General features: G+C 45.3%; 1 protein-coding gene across 1 annotated transcript in view; it reads left to right on the top strand.

Moving 5' to 3' along the window:
• The window catches only part of LOC138946314 (uncharacterized), a 12612-nt gene extending 1424 nt beyond the window's left edge, over positions 1-11188 (top strand). Inside the window, exons 2-7 of the mRNA XM_070317854.1 lie at positions 111-194; positions 1788-1871; positions 2248-2390; positions 5767-5994; positions 10121-10312; positions 10728-11188. Coding sequence (XP_070173955.1) covers positions 111-194; positions 1788-1871; positions 2248-2390; positions 5767-5994; positions 10121-10312; positions 10728-10751 — 755 coding nt within the window. The 3' untranslated portion in view covers positions 10752-11188. The remainder of the gene's footprint in view (positions 1-110; positions 195-1787; positions 1872-2247; positions 2391-5766; positions 5995-10120; positions 10313-10727) is intronic.
• The last annotated feature ends 9963 nt before the right edge of the window (positions 11189-21151 follow it).

The following is a 21151-nucleotide window of genomic DNA, read 5'->3' as shown; positions in this document are numbered from 1 at the left end:
TGCCTACCTGCGTGTATGCGTGCGCGTTTGCGTGCGTGCTTACATTTATGCGTTTGCGTGTTTGTTTTAGCATTCACGCGTGTAAACAACTAACATTTTGTTCTTGACAGGTGGAGCCAACCCACGAGACAAGAGGCTGCTTAATACCTTGGGTAACACCGTCAATACTTTAGGTCAGACCGTCGGCGATTTGCGTAAGTCCTAATCTGCACATAGATTGTATCATCTATCATTAACGGGTCTTAATTATATACGATGCCAACGCTTGCAGAGGCTGGTGATGACCGTACGAGTAATTTCCCTTTGCTGATATGACCAAATCACCGAGGCAAACTGCATTCTCAAAATTCTTTGTCATGGTCCATGATAGTAATGACGTTTGGACAGAAACTAGTCCGTTTTCAGCATCAACTTTATTGTGAACTCTGCCAAATGTGTTAAAAATATAGACAAAAAAGTATAACGGTTTTGTGGTTTGTACATCTAAAACTGTTTCGACGAAATGTACAAATTATCCAGGGAGGGTAAATGCAGCGAATGAAATTGTTTGGAGCGCTCTAGCTCTCTTAGTTTGTCAGAACAGGAGCTGGTCCATATGGGAGCCCTTCCCGTACACACGTGTGGTTATATGGGTGGTATATCCTATGTAGGATTATCTTTGTACTGTCAACACAAAACGACATCGCAGTTGAACTTATCGTGACCATTTTGTGAATGTCTAATGCCTTTCATACATTTAATGACTGGCGAGTGTGATCTTACAGTGCAAAGTGTGCTGGACCTTTTGAGAAACATCGTTGTCTCCCTTGAATGACTGGCTATAGTGTGATGTTACAGTGCAAAGTGTGGTGAACCTTGTGAGAAACATCGTTGTCTCCCTTGAATGACTGGCTATAGTGTGATGTTACGGTGCAAAGTGTGCTGGACCTTTTGAGAAACATCGTTGCCTCCCTTGAATGACTGGTTATAGTGTGATGTTACAGTGCAAAGTGTACTGGACCTTTTGAGAAACATCGTTGTCTCCCTTGAATGACTGGCTATAGTGTGGTGCAAAGTGTACTGGACGTTTTGAGAAACCGTCGTTGTCTCCCTTGAATGACTGGTTATAGTGTGATGTTACAGTGCAAAGTGTACTGGACCTTTTGAGAAACATCGTTGTCTCCCTTGAATGACTGGCTATAGTGTGGTGCAAAGTGTACTGGACCTTTTGAGAAACCGACATCGTTGTCTCCCTTGAATGACTGGTTATAGTGTGATGTTACAGTGCAAAGTGTGGTGAACCTTGTGAGAAACAGGGCCGGACTACCGGGGGGGTTATGGGGGTTGCGCAACCCCCCCCCCCCCTGGCCTAAACATGTACCTCACTTATTTAAAACATTTTTTATTATTGTTTATTTTATGCCGTTTCATGCAAGGAGCGACCATTTTCCTATCTCAGAATATGACCTACCCATCAGCTTCAGGGGGCTTCGCCCCCTGACCCCCACAAGGGGCTCTGCCCCTTGACCCCGCCAGGGGAAGCATCCCCCTGAACCACCGCTGGCAACCCCCCACCCCCCCCCCCCCCTCCTCTTAGCCTAGTCCGGCCCTGAGAAACATCGTTGTCTCCCTTGAATGACTGGTTATAGTGTGATGTTACAGTGCAAAGTGTACTGGACCTTGTGAGAAACATCGTTGTCTCCCTTGAATGACTGGTTATAGTGTGATGTTACAGTGCAAAGTGTACTGGACCTTGTGAGAAACATCGTTGTCTCCCTTGAATGACTGGTTATAGTGTGATGTTACAGTGCAAAGTGTACTGGACCTTGTGAGAAACATCGTTGCCTCCCTTGCGGCTGCTCTTTCAGGGGCTGACAACGCCAATCTTTCTGGTAAGGGCTGATTGTTAAACGCTTACTTTTCTAATATGCTATATGTTTGAGAAATTAGTGTGTGTTTGTGTGTGTGTGTGTGGGGGGGTGCGTGCGTGCGTGTGTAGTGTGTGTGTGTGTGCGTGTGTGTGTGTGTGTGTGTGTGTGTGTGTGTGTGTGTGTGTGTGTGTGTGTGTTGCATATGGTGTTTGTTTTTTTGAAATACAGAATGAGAGCGTATGTCGTGTTGTTCTGTCTGGTAAAACGTAAGCATATGAACGTCAAACACTGACTCCTGCACTCATTCAAACACACACTCAAACAAACGGGAAAATATGACGTCATCAAAATTAAAAGGTCCAAAATAAAATTCAAACAATTTAAATTACATCTACAGGAACGATTGCCGAAGCCGCCTTGAACCTTGTGAACTCAGTGAGGCTGAGTGACCTTGGAGCGGCGGTCAGGGCGATCTCACGGGAGGTCCCTCAGCTGGACATCAAGCTTCTCATCACTGCTGTGGCCTGGGACCTTCCCGATGTAAGTCTGGGGAGAGATTTAACTACAGTAGCCCCCCCCCCCCCCCCCCCCCCGCAACCCTTTCAAGACTTCTTGGAAAATCGCTTCTGAAAAAAGAGAGTTTAAAACGGAAAATCTGACAAACCTCGGTCTTCAAAGTAAGCCAATGTGGAATGACGGGGGTCTTACCAGGGGGGGGGGTCTTACCAGGGGGGGGGGTCTTACAAGGGGGGGGGGTCTTACAAGGGGGGGGGTCTTACAAGGGGGGGGTCTTACAAGGGGGGGGGGGTCTTACAAGGGGGGGGGGGGGGTCTTACAAGGGGGGGGGGTCTTACAAGGGGGGGGGGTATTACAAGGGGGGGGGGGGTCTTACAAGGGGAGGGGGGGTCTTGGAAGGGAGGGGGGGGGGGGTGGCGGGGGTGTTCCGCTGTCTTTTACGCGTTTTGAGTCTCCCTCAACCATTGTAGGATGTGTGTGTGTGTGTGTCAGTGTGTGTGTGTTTGTGTGTGTGTGTGTGTGTGTGTGTGTGTGTGCGCGTGTATGTGTTGGGTGTGGGACGGGGGTGTGGGTGTGTGGGGGTATGAGTGTGTGTGTGTGTGTGTGTGTGTGTGTGTGTGTGTGTGTGTGTGTGTGTGTTTCTTGGTTTCTGTGTGTCTTTGCGTGTGTTCTTGTGCTTGTCTACTCTCGTGCATGTATACTCTACTAGATGAATACCCGCTTCGCCGGGAAGAAGTAGAGCCGAATACCCGGCTGCGCCGGGGACCCGGCTTTGCACGAAGGAAGGGAGATAAACGCGCAAAACACCGGAGAAGATAAGGAAGAGTAATACCCGGCTTCGCCGGGACAGTGACCTTCTAAAAATAGTATAACGGGAATATGGATTGAGCGTTGTCGACAGTGACCTCTAAAAATAGAAACGGGAATATGGATTGACGCCACACGAAGGAAGGGAGATAAACGCAAAACACTGGAGAAGATAAGGAAGAGTTACTGGGAATGGATCTGGGAAGATGAACAGAAAAACCAAAATCGGTTCAGCGCTGCGCGCTGAGAGCACGTGTTGAAAATTCTCATCGATCAGGTTGTGTCCGGGGTCTCTCTGAATAAGCCCACCAAATTTGAAGCAGATCCATCGAGAACTTTGGCCGTGCATCGCGCACAGACACACAGACACACAGACAGACACAAGTCGTATATATAGATTACTGTGTATCACTGTATGTCAGTTTGCGTGCGTGCACGCGTACATACGTGCATGTATATCCGCATGCGTTTTAGGTGCGTTCCTGCCTGTGTGCATGATGGGCATGCGTGTTTGCCTGTCTGTGTGCCCGTGTGCATGATGGGCATGCGTGTTTGCCTGTCTGTGTGCCTGTGTGCATGATGGGCATGCGTGTTTGCCTATCTGTGTGCCCGTGTGCATGATGGGCATGCGTGTTTGCCTGTCTGTGTCAGTGCCTGTGTGCATGATGGGCATGCGTGTTTGCCTATCTGTGTGCCCGTGTGCATGATGGGCATGCGTGTTTGCCTGTCTGTGTGCCTGTGTGCATGATGGGCATGCGTGTTTGCCTGTCTGTGTGCCTGTGTGCATGATGGGCATGCGTGTTTGCCTGTCTGTGTGCCTGTGTGCATGATGGGCATGCGTGTTTGCCTGTCTGTGTGCCTGTGTGCATGATGGGAATGCGTGTTTGCCTGTCTGTGTGCCTGTGTGCATGATGGGCATGCGTGTTTGCCTGTCTGTGTGCCTGTGTGCATGATGGGCATGCGTGTTTGCCTGTCTGTGTGCCCGTGTGCATGATGGGCATGCGTGTTTGCCTGTCTGTGTGCCTGTGTGCATGATGGGCATGCGTGTTTGCCTATCTGTGTGCCCGTGTGCATGATGGGCATGCGTGTTTGCCTATCTGTGTGCCTGTGTGCATGATGGGCATGCGTGTTTGCCTATCTGTGTGCCCGTGTGCATGATGGGCATGCGTGTTTGCCTGTCTGTGTGCCTCTGTGCATGATGGGCATGCGTGTTTGCCTGTCTGTGTGCCTGTGTGCATGATGGGCATGCGTGTTTGCCTGTCTGTGTGCCTGTGTGCATGATGGGCATGCGTGTTTGCCTGTCTGTGTGCCTGTGTGCATGATGGGCATGCGTGTTTGCCTGTCTGTGTGCCTGTGTGCATGATGGGCATGCGTGTTTGCCTGTCTGTGTGCCTGTGTGCATGATGGGCATGCGTGTTTGCCTGTCTGTGTGCCTGTGTGCATGATGGGCATGCGTGTTTGCCTGTCTGTGTGCCTGTGTGCATGATGGGCATGCGTGTTTGCCTGTCTGTGTGCCTGTGTGCATGATGGGCATGCGTGTTTGCCTGTCTGTGTGCCTGTGTGCATGATGGGCATGCGTGTTTGCCTGTCTGTGTGCCTGTGTGCATGATGGGCATGCGTGTTTGCCTATCTGTGTGTCTGTGTGCATGATGGGCATGCGTGTTTGCCTATCTGTGTGCCTGTGTGCATGATGGGCATGCGTGTTTGCCTGTCTGTGTGCCTGTGTGCATGATGGGCATGCGTGTTTGCCTATCTGTGTGTCTGTGTGCATGATGGGCATGCGTGTTTGCCTATCTGTGTGCCTGTGTGCATGATGGGCATGCGTGTTTGCCTATGTGTGCCTGTGTGCATGATGGGCATGCGTGTTTGCCTGTCTGTGTGCCTGTGTGCATGATGGGCATGCGTGTTTGCCTGTCTGTGTGCCTGTGTGCATGATGGGCATGCGTGTTTGCCTGTCTGTGTGCCTGTGTGCATGATGGGCATGCGTGTTTGCCTGTCTGTGTGCCTGTGTGCATGATGGGCATGCGTGTTTGCCTGTCTGTGTGCCCGTGTGCATGCGTGTTTGCCTGTCTGTGTGCCTGTGTGCATGATGGGCATGCGTGTTTGCCTGTCTGTGTGCCTGTGTGCATGATGGGCATGCGTGTTTGCCTATCTGTGTGCCTGTGTGCATGATGGGCATGCGTGTTTGCCTGTCTGTGTGCCTGTGTGCATGATGGGCATGCGTGTTTGCCTGTCTGTGTGCCTGTGTGCATGATGGGCATGCGTGTTTGCCTGTCTGTGTGCCTGTGTGCATGATGGGCATGCGTGTTTGCCTGTCTGTGTGCCTGTGTGCATGATGGGCATGCGTGTTTGCCTGTCTGTGTGCCTGTGTGCATGATGGGCATGCGTGTTTGCCTATCTGTGCCCGTGTGCATACATAACTGCGTGTCAAATAACCAAAGGGAAGTAATCGCTCTTAATGCATACGACATGTGTAATAGAGGAAGCGAGAGTTGTACGGAACCTTTCTCCTGGCACCGGAGAGAATAACAAGCATTGAAATGAACAAGCCACTTTCCTCCTCTACTGCGTGTCTCTATGTTTGTTAATTCAGGCCAACGTGGCGTTCTTCTTGAGAGACGTTGCTGACCTCCTCAACGTCCAAGACCTTGGAAAGGTCCTCGCTCAGCTCAGGGTCAAGGTCAGCGTCTTGACCTTGGTAGGCCTCATCGAGGACCTGTCAGTTCTCATCCGGACCTCCACGATTGAACTCCTGGTCGCTGTCATCCAGAACATCCCCCTGAACGAGCTGACCAGTTTTGTGACCGCCGTCTCTTTGAGAGTGAGTGCGGGGGGGAGAGAGAGAGGGTGAGAGACAGAGAGAGAGTGAGAGACAGAGAGAGAGAGAGAGAGAGGGAGAGAGAGAGAGAGAGAGAGAGAGAGAGAGAGAGAGATGGGCGTGAGAGAGAGAAAGATGGGCGTGAGAGAGAGAGAGAGAGAGAGAGAGAGAGAGAGGGAGAGAGAGAGGGTGAGAGAGGGAGGGTGAGAGAGGGAGAGAGAGAGGGTGAGAGAGAGAAAGAGAGAGGGGGGAGAGAGAGAAAGAGAGAGAGAGGAGAAAGAGAGAGAGAGGGGAGAGAGAGATAGAGGGGGAGATAGAGGGGGAGATAGAGAGAGAGAGAGAGAGAGAGAGAGAGAGAGAGAGAGAGAGAGAGAGAGAGAGAGAGAGAGAGAGAGAGATAAACATTCCTTTACACATACAACAACTATTTTGAATACATGATAATGATAGCAATTTAATCTACCTGCATGTACATGATGACTAAGACTTGTTTTTGTCAAGATTCTTGCATTGTACATTGTACTTGTAAGGAGAGTATGCATGTAAGCTTATGAATGTTACCCACGCAAGGGCATATACTAAAGGCTCTTATATGCTATAATAATAAATAATAATAATAATAATAATGCATACTATTTATATAGCGCATGTATCCAGGGTTTAACCCTGGGTTCACCTGTACCCAGAGACACACTAAAATCATTGTAACTCTGGAACCATTAAAGGTATCGTTTTGAAATTTTAAGTATCTCTCACACACCTAATTTGCTCTCTGTCTGCAAATTTTTAGTGTGTACATGACAAAACATCAGAATTAATTGATTATGATAATTTACATAAACACTACCGATGGCGCGGGTTCACACATACCCATACTTTTAAAGAGTAGTAGTGATTGTAACTATCCCTCTGCCGACGGCGCGGGTTCTGCTACACCCATAATTACCAAAGCGGCGGAACAGTGTCTGTCTGCCTGTTTGTCTCCAAGAGACTGTCTGTCTCTCTGTTTGTCTGTCCGTATCTCTCTGTCTGTATGTCTGTTGTCAGTTGCTCTGTCTGTCTGTCTGTCTGTCTATCCGTCTATCTGACTGTCTGTCTATCTGACTGTCTGTCTCTCTCTCTCTGTCTGTCTCTCTCTCTCTGTCTCTCTCTCTCTCTGTCTCTCTCTCTGTCTCTCTCTCTTAGTCTCTCTCTCTGTCTCTCTCTCTTAGTCTCTCTCTCTGTCTCTCTTTCTTAGTCTCTCTCTCTCTCTCTCTTTCTTAGTCTCTCTCTCTCTTAGTCTCTCTCTCTCTCTCTTTCTTAGTCTCTCGCTCTCTCTCTTTCTTAGTCTCTCTCTCTCTCTTAGTCTCTCTCTCTCTTTTTTAGTCTCTCTCTCTCTCTTTCTTAGTCTCTCTCTCTCTCTCTCTCTTAGTCTCTCTCTCTCTCTTTCTTAGTCTCTCTCTTAGTCTCTCTCTCTCTCTTTCTTAGTCTCTCTCTCTCTCTTTCTTAGTCTCTCTCTCTTTTTTAGTCTCTCTCTCTCTCTTCCTTAGTCTCTCTCTCTCTTTCTTAGTCTCTCTCTCTCTTTCTTAGTCTCTCTCTCTCTTTCTCTCTAGCTCTTTCTTAGTCTCCCTCTCTCTCTCTTTCTTAGTCTCTCTCTCTCTCTTTCTTAGTCTCTCTCTCTCTCTCTCTCTTTCTTAGTCTCTCTCTCTCTCTCTTTCTTAGTCTCTCTCTCTCTCTCTCTCTTTCTTAGTCTCTCTCTCTCTTTCTTAGTCTCTCTCTCTTTCTTAGTCTCTCTCTCTCTCTTAGTCTCTCTCTCTCTCTCTTAGTCTCTCTCTCTCTTTCTTAGTCTCTCTCTCTCTCTCTCTCTTAGTCTCTCTCTCTTTCTTAGTCTCTCTTTCTCTCTCTTAGTCTCTCTCTCTCTCTTTCTTAGTCTCTCTCTCTTTTTTTGTCTCTCTCTCTCTCTTTCTTAGTCTCTCTCTCTCTCTTTCTTAGTCTCTCTCTCTCTCTTTCTTAGTCTCTCTCTCTCTTTCTTAGTCTCTCTCTTAGTCTCTCTCTCTTTCTTGGTCTCTCTTTCTCTCTCTTAGTCTCTCTCTCTCTTTCTTAGTCTCTCTCTCTTTTTTACTCTCTCTCTTTCTTAGTCTCTCTCTCTCTCTCTTTCTTAGTCTCTCTCTCTCTCTTTCTTAGTCTCTCTCTCTTTCTTTGTCTCTCTCTCTCTCTCTCTCTTTCTTAGTCTCTCTCTCTTTCTTAGTCTCCCTCTTTCTCTTTCTTAGTCTCTCTCTCTCTCTCTTTCTTAGTCTCTCTCTCTTTCTTAGTCTCTCTCTCTCTCTTTATTTGTCTCTCTCTCTCTATCTTTCTTAGTCTCTCTCTCTCTTTATTTGTCTCCCTCTCTCTCTTTATTTGTCTCTCTCTCTCTATCTTTCTTAGTCTCTCTCTCTCTCTTTCTTAGTATCTCTCTCTCTCTCTTTCTTAGTCTCTCTCTCTCTCTTTCTTAGTCTCTCTCTCTTTCTTAGTCTCTCTCTCTCTTTCTTAGTCTCTCTCTCTTTCTTAGTCTCTCTCTCTCTCTCTTTCTTAGTCTCTCTCTCTTTCTTAGTCTCTCTCTCTCTCTCTTTCTTAGTCTCCCTCTCTCTCTTTCTTAGTCTCTCTCTCTCTCTTTCTTAGTCTCTCACTCTCTTTCTTAGACTCTCTCTCTCTCTCTTTCTTAGTCTCTCTCTCTCTCTCTTTCTTAGTCTCTCTCTCTCTTTCTTAGTCTCTCTCTTTCTTAGTCTCTCTCTCTCTCTTTCTTAGTCTCTCTCTCTCTCTCTCTCTCTCTCTCTCTTTCTTTCTTAGTCTCTCAGTCTCTCTCAGTCTTTCCCTCCCCCTCTCCCTCCCCCTCTCCCTCCCCCTCTCCCTCCCCTGCAAGAGGTCGGTGAAGGGAGAAACTCGATGCAACCACTGAAGTAGCGCTGCCGGTGGGTTTCCCTGAACCCACCCCGTCGTTAGAGAAATAAACGGTAAAAACCCTCTTTCAAATGTATGGGTTCAGACAAACCCGCATCGTCGTTAGAGGAATAAACGGTAAAAACCCTCTTTCAAATGTATGGGTTCAGACAAACCCGCATCGTCGGGAGTGTGTAGTCAAAGGTAGGCAATCACTTTTTTTTTAACTTTTTTTTCTAATGTGTACAAATTAAACCTACTTGACAGGGAAATAAGTGTGCGACTCGGGCGCTTTCGCTTTCATTGCGATTTCTGCACTCGGCTGTTTGTTTTGGGGTTGTTTTTGTTTTTGACAAATGTAAAAAAAAGTTATAGGGTCGGCCCCTAAAAATAGGGTAGGTCGGGTTACCGTAACCACACCTATTTTTTGTTTAGGCCTAATCAAAATACTACGACAACATGACATTATTTAACGTGCAATCACACACACATATCACTGAATAACACACTGCTCTATAATACATTATCACACACACATATCAATGAATAACACACTGCTCCATAATACATTATCACACACACATATCAATGAATAACACATTGCTCTATAATACATTATCACACACACATATCAATGAATAACACACTGCTCCATAATACATTATCACACACACATATCAATGAATAACACACTGCTCTATAATACATTATCACACACACATATCAATGAATAACACACTGCTCCATAATACATTATCACACACACATATCAATGAATAACACACTGCTCCATAATACATTATCACACACACATATCAATGAATAACACACTGCTCTATAATACATTATCACACACACATACCAATGAATAACACACTGCTCTATAATACATTATCACACACACATATCAATGAATAACACACTGCTCTATAATACATTATCACACACACATATCAATGAATAACACACTGCTCTATAATACATTATCACACACACATACCAATGAATAACACACTGCTCTATAATACATTATCACACACACATATCAATGAATAACACACTGCTCTATAATACATTATCACACACACATATCAATGAATAACACACTGCTCTATAATACATTATCACAAACACGCGCAAGGGCACACACACGCACTACATAAAACAAATTGCACAATAATACATTACATACACTATATGGCTGACTACATTCTTGTTCTTTATCTCTGCACAGCTGCCCAACATCGACCTTGATGTCCTCGTCTCCACGGCTCTCCGCGTCACGATGGAGCTTCTTGGACTTCCCTTCCCCCGTGTCACCGTGGCTGACCCTGCTACTACACGAAGAGTAGAGGCTACTACTATGACTACGCCCAGTATGGAGGATGAAATCCCTACTACGTCAAGTCCTGGAGAAGAAGACCAGGTTAGAATACCCATGGCCGATGAGTGTTGTAAACAGTGCCTTCGTGTTTTGTTGTTGTGTGTTTTGTGTGTGTGCGTATGAGCGTGTGTGTGTGTGTGTGTGTGTTTGTATGTGTGTGTGTGGTTGTATATGTGTGTTTGTTTGTGTGTGTGTTCGTACGCACGCGCGCGCGCGTGTGTTTGCGCATGTGTGTACGTATGTGAGCCTGCACGTGTGTGTGTGTGCTTGTGTTTGTATGACTGTCTTTTCAGGTGTGTGTGTTTGTGTGTTCGTACGTGTGTGTTCGTACGTGTGTGTGTGTGTGTGTGTGTGTGTATTTGTGTGTTTGTGTTTGCGTGTGTGTGTGTGTCAGTGTGTATGAATGAGAGACAGATTTAGTGAAAGAGATTACTGATGCTGTTCTTGTATTTTGCAGGCAACACCCGGTCCAATGTTTTGACCTCCTCGTGAAAAAGAACAGCTGTAACGTGGCTATGAAGTGTCAGTTCTGATCTCATTTTAGTAATCTCGAGCGGTGACAGCTGGATAAACGTGAGATAAAGAGCTGACAGCAACATTTTCAATCAGCAAAACTGCGTAACAACCCACAAAGAGCTTTTGTATAACTTCAAATTCTTAAAAAAAGTTGTCCTGTATTATAAAGAAAAAGTGGCTTACTCAAGAAACGAGATCGGCAGTTTTGCTTACGTTACTGTGGCAATGGTTTCCGATGGTCTGAGAGTTTGTACTCTCTGAAACATGATAGATACCCTTCCAGTAGCTTCCCCTGTAGTTTGACTACAGAAATTCCCAGCACTGAGAAAGGTATTTTTCTTATGAGCGTGACGTTATACTGTTCATAAAACTGCATTGCAATAAAGGATGTAATTAAGTTGATCTGACTTGGTTCACAAAATGTACTACTCATGTATAAAAATAAAGAAACACACACACACGTAAGTATGCACATAAATATGTATGCACACACACATACAGTCGCACGCACACACTCATACAGTCGCACACCCACATCCACACATACTGGATAACACAAAAAACACATACCCATACTTATGCAAAATAAATTCTATTTTATTGCATGTATATTTTCCCCTTAAAATACTGCCAACATTTAGTTAGAAAGGCAACCCCTTCAACAATGAGGTAAAAACAATGCTGAGAAATGAAGTGAGCTTGGCAACATAAATAATGTATATCTGCAAGCATACGCATGTAAAAATTGCACTTGCACACACACATACGCATAACAAGACAGCAGCATGCACTTACGCTCATGCAGACACACACATGCATGTATGTTATTTACATATACAGTGGTACCTGCAATGTGTGGCCCCTCAGATGAGAGGACACCTCCCTTGAAAGGACGCTTTCTGTTGTCCATTTGTCTATTATCTCTACCAAAGTATACCTGTCATGACAGGCCACCTGCAATGTAGGGACACTGTTAACTGGTCCCAAGGGTGTCCTTTCATCACAGGTACCACTGTATACTGGCAGCTTTTATTATACATGAATTATTATTGATCAATTCTAAGGCATTCTGCTGTACAGTATTATGATCATGCTTTAGCATTGTATAATATGTAAGCAGAATGCACTGATACATTGTACCTTACATTTTATAAGTTTATTAACATTTTTGAATCTCAAACATTCAATAAGAATTAAAGTAAATCAAACCAATGTGTGTTCCACATCACAGCAGAAATTATCAACTATGATCAGCTTTGTGGTTTGACAAGAACATCTATCAGTCTGCCAGCGACAAAGTTAATACAAGAGCTGAATTCCCACGAAATTGGATCTGTTCTTCAAAATGATTAATGCAGATACAGAGCAGAAAAGAAACCGCAACCCCAAATCACACACACAGATGTCGACATTATGTTCAGAAATGACACTTACAAAGAAATAGACAGAATTGTCACAAAGAAATAAAATTGCCCTAGAGGTGTACATGACAAAACAAAAGATGGAAACCACTGACATAAAAATTAGACGTCTTGAGTTTTCAAAAACACAAACGCTTTTTATATATGTGGAAAGAAGGCAACTTCAAAAGTCAGATATATATTATCCTGAGGAAGGTGATATAAAAATACTAATATCAGCTGTATCATGAAACACATGAATCAAACTATTAAAACATTTTTTTGCAAAGTGTGGTTATAAGTTAATGGGCGGTTCTGGTGAGGTTATGCCCCCTCTTTCTTTCGGGTAGGTAACTGGCGCCACCTCGCGGCAAGATCACACGAGAAAGGAAAAAAACTGGCATTGGTCCCAAATAGCATATCGGTTTGGTAACAGTTCGTGTGTAAGTCGTGCATTTTATACGGTAAACAGACAATGGTCAGTTCTGGTGAGGTTATGCCCCTTCTTTCTTTCGGCTGGTAACTGGCGCCACCTCACGGCAAGATCACAGGAGTTGTCTCGCGTTATCACCCAGAAGCACTCATTAAGCCCAACACTATCCTAGTATTGTCATAAATAATTGTTCATTCATCTAAAAAGAAACCACCAGCCATTCAGTTTAATTTACTGGAAGCCCGTTCACCTCGAGTATATTCATCAGAAAAATTCAGATCATAAGCCAGCTATTCCTGCAAAACTTGCCACAGAACACAGAATTAACCTTCGCCGGTGGTCATGGGTCCGTGTGGACCCAGAAGGGTGTTTAAGTTAAAAATTTTATAAATAAATTTTCATTTAATTAATACTTACCCAACTCACAAATAGCAATTAACTCTAGTTCAGTGCTGGTAACGCTGTACGCGTCCCCTTGGTAACAAGGAAGGCGCCTCTAAAAAAAGAGTGACATGAGACCCGTAAGGGTGTCTAAGCCAGCCCGGAAACGAGACCCCTTCCGTATGCGCGCGCATATGCCGCCATCTTATCATTCGAAACGAAGCCCAACTCACTCTTTTTTAGACCCCAGTACCAACCACAGCGGGGAGGTGGGAGGGAATAAACGTTGTGAGTTGGGTAAGTATTAATTAAATGAAAATTTATTTATAAAATTTTTAATTAAATTACATCCTTTACCCAACTCACAAATAGCAGATTGCTACTATAGGTGGCGGGTACTTACCGAAAATCAAAGAAGAAGGACTTGTCCTGCGGCTACCATAGCAGGTAGCGCAAAAAGTCGTACCTCTACCAGAGTAGATAGACCTCTACCATCCTAAACTCAGTGATTAACGTCGTTTCCAACCGTTCAAAGTCACATCACGACGAAGCTGAAAGATAAGGCAAAAGCCCTTTGATTCAATGATCTAACAAGATCCGTGAAAGTCAGAAATATTAAAAATGGCTAAACCTGACTCTAAAAGAGCCAAACTCTTGCTTCATGAATTGAAAATGCAATAGGAAGCTGGTTTTCCCCGTTTTCCGCAAGAACGCCTAGGTTAAATCACGACAGAGATGAAAGACACGGCAAGTGACCTTTGATTCAACAATCTAACAAGATCCGTGCGAATCAGAAAAAATCTTCGAAAACCGAAAAGTTTAAGTGACTAAGCGAGACTCTAAAGGAGCCAAACTCTTGCTTCATGAATTGAAAAAGCAATTTGAAGCTTGTTTAATCCATTTTCCGCTCAAAAGCCAGAACATTTCAAAGAAATCTAAAAGTCATAGATCAGCCTTTCTTGAAAAAGCTGTACATATAAATAGCCAGAAAGTACGCTTGCTCACACTTCTCACAGAAGCTACTAGAGTAAGCTTGGCCGTTTTCCGTGTAGATCCGCCAGGCTAGTCTTGAAACGTGTTAAAGCAACGCTGCACCAAGCCGTAACAATGCGACAGAAAATACATAAAGTCTTAAAAATAAGACATGTAAGAAAAAACGGAAACCCAGAATAGGTGGATCGCCAGCTGTATTAAACGGAGAAGAGGAGTTCTTTCCGTAAGAAAAAAGCACTTTGTACCAAGCCAGTCTAAGTGACAAGTGAACAAACACGCCAAAACCCCTATATATAAAGACTCTGGACCAAATCCAGAGTTGAGGCGGAAGCCCCTAAGTATCTCCAGGATACCCTTACAGTAGACATCCGTAAAATTCGAATGTGAGAAAGCAAAAACGCCTTCTTGCCAGCCTTAAGAGGTCTGGAACCAAGATAGGAAAGATCCGTACTGTGCGACCAACAGGTAGCCAAAACGATCTAAGATAAAGACCCTGTGAAAGTGAGGGTATAGAGTCAAAAGCTAAAGTAGATAACAGCCAGCCTGAAGCTATTCGTTTGGAAACAAACAACAGCCAAAGCCTGCCTTGCGCTTCCCTTTTACCGTGAGCGTCTCTTTGAAAGATAAAAGCCCGCGTGCATAGAAGTGGCCTCAAAAAGAGACCTTTCCCACAAGAAAGAGATTAAAGCCTAGCCAAAAGAACAATACTTTAAAGGCAGAGGCTTACTCTCAGGTAAAAAACCCGCAAAGTTACATCCTTTGTATCTGAGTCCTGTCGGACCACAAAGATATCCAGTTAGAACGTAACCGCCCAGGCGAGAGAATAAAAGCAAGTTTTGTTCAAAAGAGCCAATCATAAAGAACCGAAGCCACAATCTACCAGAGCTAGGAGATCTTGATCTTACAGACAGTTTCTCCTAGCTATCCAAATCCAGAAGGATGTTTGTCAAACCCGAGGGCGGTTCCGTAGAACGAAAAAAGAGAACCTAAGTTCTTAAGCTTGGAGTTAGCCAAAGCCTACAGAAAGCGCTCCGCGAGTGACAAGCTACTAGAGCGTAAGACACAAGCTAAAGCAACACCGCCACAGGTATAAAGTCGAGCGTTGTCCAAAAAGGTAGTGGTGACAAAGAAGACTCGCTTGTGAAAACTTCCACAAATACAAAAAGACCCCGCCAGAGAATCTAAGAACTTAACACCCAAAGATTCTCCTCAGAAGGCTCAAATCCACTACAAACTGCCGCGAACAGCGACACAGCTGAAGTATGAGCCTCCCCTTGTTCGAAAACATAACGATCATCAAAATGATGAGAACCAGTCACCAATCCCGATAAGGCAAAACTTGCCAAAAATCGGAAAAGTTTTGAAAAAAATTTCCAAACACCAGAACTCCATAACCAGATACTCCATCCACCTGTCTCCTTCCAGCTGAAAGACTGGAAGAGGAAGTGGATACAGCCTGTAAAACAGCAAAGGAACCGCAGTAACGGAACCGGGAGCCAAAGGCTGAAAAGTGCCGACTACCAACACCACAGTGTTAACGGTAGAAGGCTATCCCATCCTGTACCGGAAGCACAGCCGCAAAACCGGCCATGGATTAGTAAACATCAGAACCAACCGGTTGCAAAGAAACACACCGGAAGATCCCTTTGTACCTCGAACCATTTCAGCTGCGAGCGCCACTGCACTTGCTAACATGAAACGGAACCTAAAATCAGTGCTTTTCAGTAAAGCAGAAGCACCTTCAATTGAACAGCCGTCAAGCACAACCGTGCAATCCGGAAGCTGACTCTGTTTGACTAAATAGTCCAACAAAGAAATCAGCCCTACTGCTCACTTCCTGCCCCCCGGGAGAAAGCGGAAGTAAAAAATCAAGACATTTGCCATCTTCAGGGCAATGAACGACGATTCCCGACCGCGGAAGAGAACTTCCCGTTCCTCCAACCTCCGGAAGTCGTCGAACAAAGGTAGAGGTGGAAGAAGTAAAAATTTCTCCCAGCCACCCCTTCCTGTCAAAACCTAAATGCCGTTTTCCACTGCCCCCGTCAATACGCTGGACAACTTGAACGGCAGGATAAGCTGGGTGTCATCCACTACCGTGGACACACCCTCACAAGCCTCTCCTTCCTGCTTGGTATCAGAGTTAGGAAGGTGACCCCCAGAGAGACCCGCATGGTCAACCCAAGAATCACCCAGCCCAACAACTTCCTGCCCCCAGGGCGGAAGATTACGTTGCCCAGCCGCGAAAATGCGTGCTACATTCCTCCTGCGAACGTACACCACTTTCACCGGTGAACCCGGCTACACGCGGCCATGTGCCAACTCCAGGGCAATGGACAACGATTCCCGAAAGCTGAAGAGAACATCCTGTTCCTCCGAACTTCCGGAAGTCGGAACCAGACAGAGGTGGAGTAAGTTACGCCTTGCTCTCAACCACCCCTTCCGGTCAAAACTTAAATGCCGTTTTCCGCCGCCCACGTCACTGCGCTGGACAACTTGAACGGCAAGTTAAGCTGGGTGTCGTCCATCCCCATGGACGCACCCTCATATGGAAGCACCCTCGTTAACCTTTCCTTCATGCTCGCAATCGCAATCAGGAAGGTGACCCCCGGAAAGACGTTCCCAGTCGATCCAAGAATCACCAACTTCCACAAAACCTAAATGCCGTTTTCCGCTGCCCACGTCACTGCGCTGGACAACTTGAACGGCAAGTAAGCTGGGTCTCGTCCGCACCCGCGGACGCACCCTCGTTAACCTTCCTGCTCGCCATCGTAGTCAGGTAGGTGACCCCAGAGAGACTCTCCTGGTCAGCTCCGGAGTCACCCTCAACTTCCTGCCCCCAGGGCGGAAGAGGAAATGAAGTACCTGAACCTCTGAGAGAGTGGTACGACAAATCCTTACGAACAACAGGGCTCCTAGCCTCTACCGAAAGCGCTCAATGCGGATTAACGGCGGGGGTTTCGGTGCTTTCGCCGCGATCACGGTCTACTCGCTCCTGCGTTCGCACACCACTGTCACCGGAGAACCCGGCAACGAGTGGAGAAAACATACCTTAAACGAGCCAAGGCTCCTGCAGCAAGGACACAAGACGACCGTAGCCAAGCTGCGAAGCGTGCACTTCCGCTTGCAGAACGGAAGTTGAATCCAAAGCAGAAACAGTTGCAGAGGTGGAACCGGAAGTGGAAGCCAAAGGCAAAGACCGGATACACCCCGAAGACGAACATCGAAAACGCCAGACTGAAGTGAACGAAGTTCTGCTAAAGTTGCCGTCAAAACCGAAATGTCGAAACCTGCGAACTAAACGTCAGAAACAACAACACAATGTCGGAGGGCAAAACACCTGAACCACCAGATGCCTCCGACACAACAACAACCTTATCAACACAAACATCTTTGTCACCACGCGTGACCTTGTCCCTAAAAGTGGACAAAATGGAGGCCGACGGCTTGTCGACCAAAACATCCAAACATCTGTCTGTTCCCGGTTCTGAAAGTGAAATGGCTGTAAATCCGACACTCTTACTCTTTCTAAACAAGAAAGCTTCCTTAGTAGGAGACGCTGCAGCAGTAGTCTGTCTCAAACTGGATCAATCTTGGCGTACTCCGCCATGACATAACGAACTTACGAAAAATTTCTACAAGAAAACATCATACAAGTTCGCAAAAGCGCGACACAAATCGGCCGCCAACGTTGATACCTGGGAACTAACAGTCAGAAGCAACGAAGCAATATTGGAGGGCAAGACACCTGAATAGCCAGGAGCCCCCGACCAACAACATGTTTAACAAAATTCAAAACATCTTTGTCACCAAGCGTGACCTTGTCCTTTTAAACGGACAACATGGCGGACGAAGATTTGTCAACAACCTTCAGACATCTATCGATACCCGAATCAGAAAGTGAAGTAGCGGTTTTCCCAGCACTCTTCCTTCTAGACGAGAACTTAGACGAAGCTAAACTAGCAGTAGGAGAAGCTGTAGCCGAAGCCTGTCTCGAACTAGTTTAGGCTTGGCGTTAACCGCCATGGTAAAGCGAACTCACGAAAACAAACTTTCTTCCAGAAAATTTCACAAGTTCACAAACATGCGACAAAATGTCGCCAAAGTTTACAAAAACAAGAAAGCTCACCCGATAACAGCAAGGATGCAGACCAAGCTAGGCGGCAGACCAAGGGGTAGAAGCCAAAGTCAGAAGACAAAGCAACAAGACTGAAAACAGTCGGAGCGTACAGTATAGCGACCAGTCCTGTTGGGCGCTGAGTTGAGAATGCTAAGATGGCGGCATATGCGCGCGCATACGGAAGGGGTCTCGTTTCCGGGCTGGCTTAGACACCCTTACGGGTCTCATGTCACTCTTTTTTTAGAGGCGCCTTCCTTGTTACCAAGGGGACGCGTACAGCGTTACCAGCACTGAACTAGAGTTAATTGCTATTTGTGAGTTGGGTAAAGGATGTAATTTAATTGCAAATATCTCTTAAACTAGTTGGAATTTTTTAATGAGCTTTAAAGAATGCCTCAGGCACCTAAAAAGCTCTTATGTCCTAAAATTGCAGCCAAAAGTAATAAAACAAAAACAAAGTTCAAATATTTAGACTACAAACATTGTGGGGCTGTGTGGACCCATGTTTCTCAAAGAAGGAAAAGCATGCATCTTTGAGAAGCATGGATCCGCACCGCCCCACGATGTCTTCCGCAGTGTAGTCGATAACCCGGACTGGCGAAGGTTAATAAAGGTGAAAGACCGACGTTAATGAGACTGGCCATGCAGTAAATGATGTACTGTATCACATGTACCCAAAGCTGCAATAAAACATCACTTAATTATAAACTCGATCAAAGACAGCTATAGGTTCACAAAATAATGCCACCAAAATGTACAAGTCACAATTTTCTCAAGTTCAAAGGGAATGTTGTTTCATGATGCTATTTGTCTTAAAATAATTGGATGGTTGTTATATACATACAGTTGCCTTGTGGACAAGAAAATGTAAAAATATTCATCCTGCCATATGTGGGGAACTGCTACTGTCTCCATTTTTCCATTTCTTTTTCATTGACATTACTTAATTGTCACATTGCTGGGAAATTCGGGTTGCTTCCTCACAGCGGAAAGCTAGCAGCAACAGAGTCGCGCTACCCAGGTGTATATGCATGTTTAGATGTAATCTTGCAGCCACCTGCACTTAAGGCAGAATGACCAAGATCTTTTACGCGACACAGGGGTGGAACATGGATACCGTCTCTGGGTCTGCACATAAAGTTGACCCGTCCCGGCCCGGATTCGAACCTGCGACCTTAGGATCATAAGTCCAGTGCGGTACCAACTGAGCTACCAGACCCCATGACAAACAGCTCCCCACATAACCAGCGACATACACGAAATGTGGCGCTACAGTGGAACACCCTTTTTCAGACCCCCCCAATATAAGACTCCCTCCCTTGTTTTCTCCAGACTTTCTGTTCAGACCCTCTGTAACTATACCCCCAGTTTAAGACTCCCTCCCTTGTTTTCTCCAGACTTTCTGTTCATAACCTCTGTAACTATACCCCCACTTTAAGACTCCCTCCCTTGTTTTCTCCAGACTTTCTGTTCATAACCTCTGTAACTATACCCCCACTTTAAGACTCCCTCCCTTGTTTTCTCCAGACTTTCTGTTCAGACCCTCTGTAACTATACCCCCACTTTAAGACTCCCTCCCTTGTTTTCTCCAGACTTTCTGTTCATAACCTCTGTAACTATACCCCCAGTTTAAGACTCCTCCTTTTTAAGACCGGATTTTCTCAGACTTTCTGTTCATAACCTCTGTAACTATACCCCCACTTTAAGACTCCCTCCTTTTTAAGACCGGATTTTCTCAGATTTTTGGAGGTCTTAAAAGGGGGGTTCCACTGTACTATAAATAACTCATGCTCACCCTTGAATGAGAGAGCACCTTGAAATAAAGGACGCCTTGCATTATAATAACCAGTCGTCTTGTCCCAAACAGACACTAGTTCTGAGGACAGAAAAACCAAGTTAGCATAGCAAAAAAGGACAGCTTGTGGTGTACATGTATTTGGTCAAGTACTTTGACCAATCCATACCTGACAAGAAAGGACACCTGCAATGTATCAAACATCTGTTGCTGATCACGTGAGTGTCCTTTACCAGCAGGTACCAGTGTACGAATCACAAAGTGGAAGCCTGATGATTTCTTTCCAATTTTAGGCAAAAAATCAGTCTACATTGTTATATGAAGTCGCGTATCTCCAGACTCGGACTCAAGGCGCAGGGATCTATTTATGCTGTGTGAGATGGAATTTTTTACACAATACAACACGCATTCACATCGACCAGCAGATCGCAGCCATTTCGGCGCATATCCTACTTTTCACGGCCTATTATTCCAAGTCACACAGGTATTTTGGTGGACATTTTTTATCTATGCCTATACAATTTTGCCAGGAAAGACCCTTTTGTCAATCGTGGGATCTTTAACGTGCACACCTCAATGTAGTGTTCTACAGTGGTACCTGTGATGAAAGGACACCCTTGGGACCAGCCAAAAGTGTCCCCACATTGCAGGTGTCCTTTCATGACAGGTATACTTTGGTAGAGATATTATAAAAAGGGACAAGAGAAGGTGTCCTTTTAAGGGAGGTGTCCTCTCATGGGAGGGTCCACACATTGTAGGTACTGCTATTGTACTTTATTTCAATCATATTGTTAATCTGATGCTACAGCAGTGCTCATTTCAAAAGTTGTTGGTTTGTTTTTTCCTTTGTAAGGTCTTGGTCAATATATCAAACTATCAATCAATAATTATGAGGCTTATATCGCGCGTATTCCGTGGGTACAGTTCTAAGCGCAGGAATTTTTTTGTTGATTTTTTAAATTTTATTTTATGCAATTTATATTGCGCACATATTCAAGGAGCAGGGATTTATTTATGCCGTGTGAGATGGAATTTTTTTTACACAATACATCACACATTCACATCGGCCAGCAGATCGCAGCCATTTCGGCGCATATCCTACTTTTCAGGGCTATGAAGGTGCATGATTGTTCCCATCTCCATACAAATTTGAATTCATTGAAACTTTAAACCAAAAGACACCCAAACATACTAATATTAAAAATTATTATTCGTCCGAGGCATAATTCTGTCTTCAAGGAAATCT

The sequence above is a fragment of the Littorina saxatilis genome, linkage group LG13 (genome assembly GCF_037325665.1).
Source record: "Littorina saxatilis isolate snail1 linkage group LG13, US_GU_Lsax_2.0, whole genome shotgun sequence".
Taxonomy (NCBI): Eukaryota; Metazoa; Mollusca; class Gastropoda; order Littorinimorpha; family Littorinidae; genus Littorina; species Littorina saxatilis.
The sequence above is the reverse complement of the archived record's forward strand: the minus strand, read 5'-3'. Positions and strand labels throughout refer to the sequence as shown.